Source organism: Somniosus microcephalus, unplaced genomic scaffold, assembly GCF_052327205.1.
Source record: "Somniosus microcephalus isolate GS21.2 unplaced genomic scaffold, FLI_Smic_1.0 unresolved_chr2, whole genome shotgun sequence".
In the NCBI taxonomy this organism is placed as follows: domain Eukaryota; kingdom Metazoa; phylum Chordata; class Chondrichthyes; order Squaliformes; family Somniosidae; genus Somniosus; species Somniosus microcephalus.
In genome coordinates, this window is record NW_028225180.1 from 74,664,349 (window position 1) to 74,675,178 (window position 10,830).

At 48.5% G+C, this 10,830-nt stretch overlaps 1 protein-coding gene across 1 annotated transcript in view; it reads left to right on the plus strand.

Moving 5' to 3' along the window:
• The window catches only part of LOC147092830 (cathepsin F-like), a 45,055-nt gene extending 37,168 nt beyond the window's left edge, over positions 1 to 7,887 (plus strand). The window contains exons 10-11 of the mRNA XM_085976079.1: positions 2,826 to 2,896; positions 6,510 to 7,887. Coding sequence (XP_085832205.1) covers positions 2,826 to 2,896; positions 6,510 to 6,581 — 143 coding nt within the window. The 3' untranslated portion in view covers positions 6,582 to 7,887. The remainder of the gene's footprint in view (positions 1 to 2,825; positions 2,897 to 6,509) is intronic.
• The last annotated feature ends 2,943 nt before the right edge of the window (positions 7,888 to 10,830 follow it).

A 10,830-nucleotide genomic window follows, 5' to 3' on the forward strand; every position in this document is an offset into this window, starting at 1 on the left:
GTTTGTCGAGTTGGTAGAGATAGTCACTTTTTTTGTTTATGCTCCAGACGAGCCTCCTCCCGACCTACGTCATCTAACTCTATTTTCCAAGGGCGACGCGGCACTCTTTATTCTTCCTGCCACCTCACACTGAAGCTGTTACGGGAAGCTGCGATGATCTTCGCCACCTTGTATCATAAAAACAGAGAATGCTGGAGATGCAGGCAGCACCTGGGTCAGAGGGGACGGTGAAGACACGGCAGGGGGTGAGATTGGAAGAAGGGACGGGGGCCAGAGGAAAGCGAAGGGGGAAGAAGGTGCAGAGAGGGGCGTTGGTGTCCAAGAGTTGTTGAAGCTTGCGACCCTCGACACCTGAAAGGACAATGCAGAGGGATCTGGGTGTCCTAGTGCATGAATCGCAAAAGGTTACTGATATAAAAAGACGACTGAGCTTGGTTTGAGTATAAAACAAGGCTTTAATCAACTGTTTCAAAACCATGAGATTTCTAGTTACATCACTAGTTCCTGGTTTGAGAAACATCCTGAGCAAGCTGGGCCCATGCCCGAGTATTTATACTCCTTGGACGGCGCCACCAGCTGGCCGCCCAGTGTTACTTCATGAGTCATGATAAGATTCATGTGAGAAGTCACACAACACCAGGTTATAGTCTAACAGCTTTATTTGAAATCACTATAACCTGGTGTTGTGTGACTTCTCACATTTGTCCACCCCAGTCCAACACCGGCATCTCCACATCATGGATAAGATTCGTGACAGTTACTATGCAGGTACAGCAAGTAATTAGGAAAGCTAATAGAATGTTATCGTTTATTGTGAGGGGAATTGAATACAAAAGTAGGGAGGTTATGCTTCAGTTATACAGGGCATTGGTGAGACCACATCTGGAGTACTGTGTACAGTATTGGTCTCCTTATTTAAGGAAGGATGTAAATGTGTTGGAAGCAGTTCAGAGAAGGTTTACTAGACTAACACCTGGAATGGGCGGGTTGTCTTATGAGGAAAGGTTGGACAGGCTAGGCTTGTATCCGCTGGAGTTTAGAAGAGTAAGAGGTGACTTGATTGAAACATATAAGATCCTGAGGGGTCTGGACAGGGTGGATGTGGAGAGGATGTTTTCTCTTGTGGGAGAATCTCGAACTAGGGGTCACTGTTTAAAAATAAGGGGTCGCCCATTTAAGACAGAGATGAGGTGAAATTTTTTCTCACAGAGGGTGGTGAGTCTTTGGAACTCTCCTCCTCAGAGGGCGGTGGAAGCAGAGTCTTTGAATATTTTTAAGGCAGAGGCAGATAGATTCTTGATAAGCAAGGGGGTGAAAGGTTATCGGGCGTAGATGGGAATGTGGAGTAATCAGATCAGCCATGATCTTATTGAGTGGCGGAACAGGCTCGAGGGGCCGAGTGGCCTACTCCTGCTCCTAATTCGTATGTTCGAGAAAGTGTTTTTTGTTAAGGGGTGAAGGATGGGGCGAAGGATGAAGTGGGATTGCGGACCAGGACAGCTTTGAGACGGAGTGAGTCAGTGCTGCCGAAGGGAGAGGTCGAGAGCGTGCGTGTGGCGGCATGTGACATTGAGCTTGGATCCCAGGATGAGGGCGAGAGCAGTGGTTCGAGGAACGCTGAATATCTCGGAGACGTCTGTACTCATCGGTGGATTCGAAACAGGAAGGGTGGAATTTCAGTTGGAATCCACGTGGAATGAGTCGGAGCCTTGACCTGCTGAGCGTTTCCAGCATTTTCGGTTTCCGTTTCAGATTTCCAGCGTCCGCAGTATTTTGCTTTACTATCTTGTAGCTGCTTCTACTGGGTTGCTTTCTTTTTCTTGTATCCAATTCATTAAATATATTCAAGAAGGAGTTAGATATATTTCTTAAGGCTAAGGGGATCAAGGGATATGGGGGGAAAGCAGGGACAGGGTACTGAATTTGGATGATCAGCCATGATCTCATTAAATGGTGGAGCAGGCTCGAGGGGCCGAATGGCCTAATCCTGCTCCTATCTTCTATGTTTCTATGTTTCTATGCATCTGTTCTAGTCTTGTTGGGGACACCCATCTCCTACTGCTTAAGAGGAGAAGTCAGCACACCACAAAACAAACGATGGACTTGGAATTAAAATGGGGCGCAACAGAGCAACACTAATCCTAAGTTAACACAATAGAGGGATACTCTTCAAATGCCATTTCCCGTACTTGAATATTCTGGCAACAGTTCGTTATGTTTGTTACGCTTATGCGGAATCCCTAGTCCATGCTTTTGTTATCTCCAGACTATTCCAACGCCCGCCTTCCACATTCCAGCCTCCATGAACTTGAGCTCATCCAAGACTCAGCTGCCCTCGTGTCCTAACTCGCACCAAGTCCTGTTCACCCATCGCTCCCCGGTGCTCCCTGACCGACATTGGCTCCCGTTCCGGCAACGCCTCGATTTTAAAATCCTCATCCTTGTTTTCAAATCCCTCCATGGCCTCGTCCCCCTCCCTATCTCTGTAACCTCCTCCAGCCCCACAACCCCCCCGAGATCTCTGCGCTCCTCCAATTCTGGCCTCTTGAGCATCCCCCCGATGTCCATCGCTCCACCATTGGCGGCCGTGCCTTCAGCCGCCTGGGCCCCTAAGCTCTGGAATTCCCTCCCTAAACCTCTCCGCCTCTCTCTCTCCTCCTTTAAGATGCTCCTTAAAACCGACCTCTCTGACCAAGCTTTTGGTCACCTGTCCTAATATCTCCTTATGTGGCTCGGTGTCAAATTTTGTTTGATAATCGCTCCTGTGAAGCGCCTTGGGATGAAGGGACTCTGTTGGGTCATTTAACAATTTTGTACCTTAACAGATACTTCAACCGATCCCAATATTCCATACTGGATTGTGAAAAACAGCTGGGGATCTGGCTGGGGTGAAAAGGTGAGTGAATGCTGGACATTATGCTTAGTGACGTGAGTCTTAAACTACCTTTCTTCTCTCTATTTGATCGGTACTCCAATAAATATTCCTCTCCTATATTAACCATCCCACATACTCTTCCTGCATCCTACATGTGTTGAAGAAAGAAAGAAAGTCTTGCATTTCTACAGCACCTTTCATGACCTCAGGACGTCCCAAAGCGCTTTACAGCCAATGAAGTACTTTTGAAATGCTGTAATGTAGAAAACGTGGCAGCCAATTTGCGCACAGCAAGATCCCACAAACAGCAGCGTGATAATGACCAGATCATCTGTTTTCAGTGATGTTGGTTGAGGGATAAATACTGGCCCAGGACACCCGGGGAGAACTCCCCCTGCTCTTCTTCCAATAGTGGCCGTGGGATCTTTTACATCTACCTGAGAGGGCAGATGGGGCCTCGATTTAACGTCTCATCTGAAAGACCTGCAACAGTGCGGCGCTCCCTCAGTACTGCCCCTCCGACAGTGTGGCGCTCCCTCAGTACATTTGAAGTGTAGTCACTGTTGTAATGTAGGAAACGCGGCAGCCAATTTGCGCACAGCAAGCACCCACAAACAGCAATGTGATCATGATCAGATCATCTGTTTTTAGTGATTTTGGTTGAGGGATAAATATTGGCCCAGGACACCGGGGGTAGAACGCCTCTGCTGGTCTTCAATCTAGTGCCACGGGATCTTCTACATCCACCCGAGAGGGCAGTCTCATGCGAAAGAGGGAACCTCAGTATTGCTCCTCCGACAGTGCTCCCTCCGTACTGGCACTGGGAAAGTCGGCCTGGATTCTGGGCTGAGGTCCTTGCTCGAACCCAAGGCCTACACACTTAGAGGCGAGAGTGGTACTGACTTGCGAAGAGGCTGTGAAGAGGCTTCAAGGGGATCTCGACAGGCTCAGTGAGTGGGCGAGAACATGGCAGATGGAATATAATGTGGATAAATGTGAAGTTATCCACTTTGGTAGAAAAAACAGAAAGGCAGAGTATTTCCTAAATGGTGAAAGATTGGGGAATGCAGATGCTCAAAGGGACCTGGGTGTCCTTGTACATGTGTCACTGAAAGTGAATGTGCAGGTGCAGCAAGCCATTAGGAAGGCAAATGGTATGCTGGCCTTCATTACAAGAGGATTTGAGTACAGGAGTAAAGAAGTCTTACTCCAATTATATAGGGCCTTGGTGAGACCACACCTGGAGTACTGTGTACAATTTTGGTCTCCTTACCTGAGGAAGGATATACTTGCCATTGAGGGAGTGCAATGAAGGTTCACGAGATTGATTCCTGGGATGGCGGGACTGTCGTATGAGAAGAGATTGAGTAAACTAGGCCCGTATTCTCTTGAATTCAGAAGAATGAGAGGGGATCTCATTGAAGCATACAAAATTATTACAGGGCTTGATAGGATGGATGCTGGGAGAATGTTTCCCTTGGCTGGAGTGTCTAGAACCAGGGGCCACAGCCTCAGGATAAGGGGTCGGCCATTCAGGACTGAGATGAGAAGAAATTTCTTCACACAGAGGGTGGTGAATCTTTGGAATTCTCTACCCCAGAGGGCTGTGGAAGCTCAGTCATTGGGTATATTCAAAACAGAAGTCGATAGATTTCTGACTAGTAAGGGCATCAAGGGATATGGCGATAGGGCCGGTGAATGGAGTTGAGGCAGAAGATCAGCCATGATCTCATTGAATGGCGGAGCAGACTCGAGGGGCCGAATGGCCGGCTCCTGCTCCTATTTCTTATGTTGTTATGAGCCACAGCTGACATTATGCGGGAATAATCTGAGATACTGGGCCATAGGGTGTACCATTAGCCCCTTCCCCAAGGAGATAAACAGGGCAGATAGCACAGGAAACCAAAACACATCACTGATCTCTCTGACCGACAATCCAGTTCAGGGGCGGAAACTACCAATTCGTGAAACATTAAACATTAAATATTATATTTAAGGCGTCAAAGCTTGGTCACAGAGGTAGCTTTTAAAGAGCATCTTAAAAGACGAGAGAGAGGTAGAGAGGTTTCTCATCCTTGTTTTCAAATCCCTCCGTGGTCCTCGCCCCCCTCCCTATCTCTGTAACCTCCTCCAGCCCCACAACCCTCCCGAGATCTCTGCGCTCCTCCAATTCTGGCCTCTTGCGCATCCCCGATTTTAATCGCTCCACCATTGGCGGCTGTGCCTTCAGATGCCTGGGCCCTAAGCTCTGGAATTCCCTCCCTAAACCTCTCCGCCTCTCTCTCCTCCTTTAAGATGCTCTTTAAAACCGACCTCTTTGACCAAGTCTTTGGTCACCTGTCCTAATATCTCCTTATGTGGCTCGGTGTCAAATTTTGTTTGATAATCGCTCCTGTGAAGCGCCTTGGGACGTTTTACTATGTTAAAAGGCGCTATATAAATGCAGGTTATGGTTGGTGAGCGGAACTCCCTAGGAGTGTTAATAACAGCCTTACCTCCGCAGAAAAATACCTCTTCCTCAAACGCATAGAAAGGGGAATTCTGGTCGTCTTGTCTGCAGTCTGGTCTCCAGTGATACTGCTCTCTCCCAAATTACATGCCCAGCCCTACCCCAAAATCCCCTTTCCCGTTTCCACACTGTAGCGTCAGCCAGTGGCTCAGTGGGCAGCACCCTCGTCTCTGAGTCAGAAGGTTGTGGGTTCAAGTCCCACTCAAGGGACACAAAATCTAGGCTGACACTCCAGTGAGTGCTGCAATTTGGGATGTCCTGAGGTTGTGAAAGGTGCTGTATAAATGCAAATCTTTCTTTCCTTCCTTCCTTCTTTCTCTCTTCCAACTTGGAGCAGGTCTCACCGGATGGTAATCGGGAGCCAAGAGAGGCTTGTTAAAATGTGCGCTCATGATTGGCTTCACTCTGTGAGTTTCTAGTGCCTGTTTATGCGGGGGAGATTGTTTGAGTTTCATCCTCATCCTCCCTTGTTGGCTCAAGGCGGTCGAGACGTTACCTGACGTAGTGTTGAGCCAGCCTGGCCAAGGCCGGACCTGGTTCCATCGTGACTCTGGGGTGAGTTAGCAGCTCTCAGCCAGGCTGGGCAGCAAGGAACATTAGGATCAGGAGGAGGCCATTTCAGCCCCTCAAGCTTCTTGCCAATGGAACAGGAGGAGGCCCATTCAGCCCCTCGAGCCTGTTACCATAGGAACAGGAGGAGGCCCATTCAGCCCCTCAAGCCTGTTACCATGGGAACAGGAGGAGGCCCATTCAGTCCTTCGAGCCTGTTACCATGGGAACATGAGGAGGCCATTCAGCCTCTCGAGCCTATTATCATGGGAACATGAGGAGGTCCATTCAGCCCCTTGAACCTGTTACCATGGGAACAGGAGGAGGCCCAGTCAGTCCGTCGAGCCTGTTACCATGGGAACAGGAGGAGGCCCATTCAACCCTTCGAGCCTGTTACTATAGCAACAGGAGGAGGCCGTTCAGCCCCTCGAGCGCCATTCAATCCGATCATGGCTGATCTGCACCTCAAGTGGTCGCGAAAGGCGCTGTAGAAATGCAAGTCCTTTCTTTCTGGTTTGGCTCACTTGGAACGATCTTCTTGTAAACACTTCAACGGGACATTTCTACCCCTGACAGGGATATGTTCGCATTTACCGTGGAGAAAACACATGCGGAGTAAGCGACTACCCGATGTTCGCCGTCATCTAGAGGAGCTGCTCTCTGGGGGTGGGGGGGCAGGCCGCCCCCTTCCGCGCTTTGCTGCTTCGGCCCGTAGCCGATTGGCACCAACTCGTCACTGCTAGGTAAAAGAAAAAGAGGAGCGTTATTTCGTTGGCATTTCTCTGGCGTTGCACCTCTGGCAGGGCTGCCGATCGGACATTGATCAGCGCGCACTCTGTGCGTGGAATCCTGCAGCGCAGTGGGAGGCCATTCGGCCCATCATGCCTGTGCCAGCTCTTTGAAAGAGGCTCTCCAATTAGTCCCACTCCCCCCTGCTCTTTCCCCATAGCCCTGCAAATTTCTCCCCTTCAAGTATTTATCCAGTTCTCTTTTGAAAGTTACTATTGAATCTGCTTCCACCGCCCTTTCAGGCAGCGTATTCCAGATCACAACAACCCGCTGCGTAAAAAAAATTCTCCTCATCTCCCCCTCCGGTTCTTTTGCCAATTACCTTAAATCTGTGCCCTCTGGTTACTGACTGATGTAAGAAAACTCACTAAGCACTTGATTGAACATAAAACAAGGCTTTAATCAACTGTTTCACAACCATGAGATTCTAGTTACATCACTAGTTCCTGGTTACAAAAAGGTCCTGGGCAAGCTGGGCCCTCGCCCGAGTATTTATACTCCTTGGACGGCGCCACCAGCTGGCTGCCCAGTGTTATTTCATGAGTCATTTCTTCATGAATGATAAGATTCATGACACCGACCCTCCTGTCACTGGAAGCATTTTCTCCCGATCTACTCTATCAAAATCCATCATAATTTTGAACACCTCTATGAAATCGTCCCTTAACCTTTCTGTCATAAATTGCAACTTCTACAAGAAGTAACTCGAAGTACTACTGAACGGCCAGCTGAGGGCGCCATCCGAGGAGTATAAATACTCGGGTGTGGGCCCACCTTGACCAGAGACAATCTGGAAACAGGAAGCCAGTGACTACTAACTAGACCTCCATGTTTTATTACAAGTCGATTAAAGCCTTGCTTTATGTACAACCAAGTGTGTAGTGAGTCTTCATTACGTCACTTTCTCTCCTCCTTTAAATCCTACCTCTTTGACCAAGCTTTTGGCCATCTCTACCAATATCTCCTTATGTGACTCGGTGTCAAATTTTGTTTGATAATCGCTCCTAGTGAAGCGCCCTGGGACGTTTTATTATGTTAAAGGCACTGTATAGATGCAACTTGTTGTTGTTGATTGTAACTGGTGAAACTCCAAATATTTCTGTACTTGCTTTACAGCTGTGTTATTTGCATATCGTTCAATAAACTGGCTAAGCGTTCAAATCGCCATCTTTCACTCTCAATATTGTTTTATACCCGTGGTTGTCCTCCAGAAGCTGAAGAAGTTAAAAATTACAGCACAGAAGCAGATTCCGGAGATGAAGGGGTTTATCGTATGAAGAATGGTTGAGCAGGTTGGGCCGATACTCATTGGAGTTTAGAAGAATGAGAGGGGATCTTATTGAAACATATAAGATTCTGAGGGGGCTTGACAGGGTAGATGCTGAGAGGACGTTTCCCCTCGTGGGGGAATCTAGAATTAGGGGGCATAATTTCAGAATAAGGGGGCACCGTTTTAAATCGGAGATGAGGAATTTCTTCTCTCAGAGGGTGGTGAATCTTTGGAATTCTCTTCCCCAGAGAGCTGTGGAGGTGGGTCACTGAATATATTTAAGGTGGAGATAGACAGATTTTTGAACGATAAGGGAGTCAAGGGTTATGGGGAGCGGGCAGGGAAGTGGAGTTGAGGCCAAGATCAGATCAGCCATGATTTTATTGAATGGCGGAGCGGGCTCGAGGGGCCGAATGGCCGACTCCTGCTCCTACGTCTTATGTTCTTATGAAGGAGGCCATTCGGCCCTTCACACCTCTGCTGGTGCATATTCTTCACCAAACTTCCATGAACTTCCATAGTTAGGGGAGCAAGCAGGCCGTAGACGTGACTCCAGGATGGTATGTTGCCTCCCTGGTGCCAGGATCAAGGACGTCACTGAGTGGCTGCAGGACACTCTGAGGGGGGAGGGTGAACAGCCAGAGGTCGTGGTCCATATCGGTACCAACGACATAGGTAGAAAGAGGGATGAGAGCCTGCAGACAGATTTCAGGGAGAGAGATTATAAAATCGGTACCTCAAAGGTAGTAATCTCCGGATTACTCCCGGTGCCGCGTGCTAGTGAGTACAGGAATAGGAGGATAGAACAGATGAATGCGTGGCTGGAGAGATGGTGCAGGAGGGAGGGCTTCAGATTGTTGGGGCAGTGGGGCCGGTTCTGGGGGAGGTGGGACCTGTACAGGCCAGACGGGTTGCACCTCAACAGGGCCAGTACCAATATCCTCATGGGGAGGTTTGCTAGTGCTGTTGGGGAGGGTTTAAACTAAGTTGGCAGGGGGATGGGAACCAGGATGTAGCATTAGAAAGGAGAAACAAAGGGCACAAAGGATTGGGAGAGACGGATAGCAGTAAAGCAAGAAATAGTAAGGTATTAGGTGGGGTCAGACTAAGAGAGAACACAGGATGGTCTAAGATAGGTTTACAGTGCATGTATGTGAACGCACGAAGCAGAGTAAACTAGGTTGGTGAGCTGCAGATGCAAATAACTGTAGTGTCCGAGGATCAATAATACTCAGACTGCAGGAGAACAATAAAACAGGTATTTACTGAACAGGGAGTAATTCAAAACTGAAATACAGAAGCCTGCTATGGCTTTATAGACAGGGGTGGTCACTGCCGGTACTGCAGTATAGAATCAGTTCTTCTCTTAAAGGCACATACACAACAATAACCACATGGGAATGAGGGTTAATGAGGGTAATGTGGTTGACATGGTGTACATGGATTTCCAAAAGGCGTTCGACAAAGTGCCACATAATAGACTTGCCAACAAAGTTAAAGCCCATTGAATAAAAGGGACAGTGGCAGCATGGATACGGAATTGGCTAAGTGACAGGAAACAGAGAGTAGTGGTGAACGGTTGTTTTTCGGACTGGAGGAAGGTATACAGTGGTGTTCCCCAGGGGTCTGCTTTTCTTGATATATATTAATGACTTGGACATGGGTGTACAGGGCACTATTTCAAAATTTGCAGATGACACAAAACTTGGAAGTATAGTGAACAGTGAGGAGGGGAGTGATCGACTTCAAGAAGACAGACAGGCTGGTGAAATGGGCGGACACATGGCAGATGAAATTTAACACAGGAAAGTGTGAAGTGATACATTTTAGTAGAAAGAACGAGGGGAGGCAATATAAACTAAAGGGGACAATCCTAAAGGGGGTGCATGAACAGAGAGACCTGGGGGTATAATGTGCAAAATCGTTGAAGGTGGCAGGGCAGGTTGAGAAAGCGGATGAGTTGTAGGATAGCGTCTGGAGATTGGCTGTTGTTGGTGTTGAGTACTGAGGCTGTCGCAGTGATGCCGTCATCGTGGGGGATACTGGTGTAGAGTGCCGAGACGTCCATCATGGCGAGGAGTGTTCCTGGTTCAACTGGTCCGTGGGTGCTGAGTTTCTGTAAGAAGTCTGTAGTGTCGCGACAGAAGCTGGGGGTTCCCTGTACGATGGGTTTCAGGATGCCCTCGATGTATCCAGAGAGGTTCTCACACAGGGTTCCATTGCCTGATACGATAGGCCGTCCGGGTGTGTTGGCTTTGTGTATCTTTGGGAGGCAGTAGAAGTCTCCCACGCGGGGAGTACGTGGGATGAGAGCATGTAGGATGCTTTGAAGGTCTGGATCAAAGGTCTTGATCGGTCTGTTGAGTTGGCGGGTGTGTTCTTTGGTCGGATCTGCAGGTAACTGTCTGTAGTGTTCCTGGTTGTCCAGTTGTCGGTATGCTTCTTTGCAATAGTCCGTTCTGTTCTGTATGACATTTTCTTCCTATGGACCCACGGCGAAGAATCACTGAAAAGACTACACGATAACATCAACAAGTTCCATCCCACCATCAAACTCACCATGGACTACTCCTCAGAATCGGTTTCATTCTTGGACACACGAATCTCCATCAAAGATGGACACCTCAGCACGGGAACACTTCAGCAGTCATGGACATTCAGCCTCCGATCTTCGGGTAAGCATTCTCCAAGGCGGCCGTCGAGACACACGACAACACAAAATCGTTGAGCAGAAACTGATAGCCAAGTTCCGCACTCATGAGGACGGCCTCAACCGGGACCTTGGGTTCATGTCACACTACATGTAACCCCACCTGACGTAGAGTCATCCAGACTTGA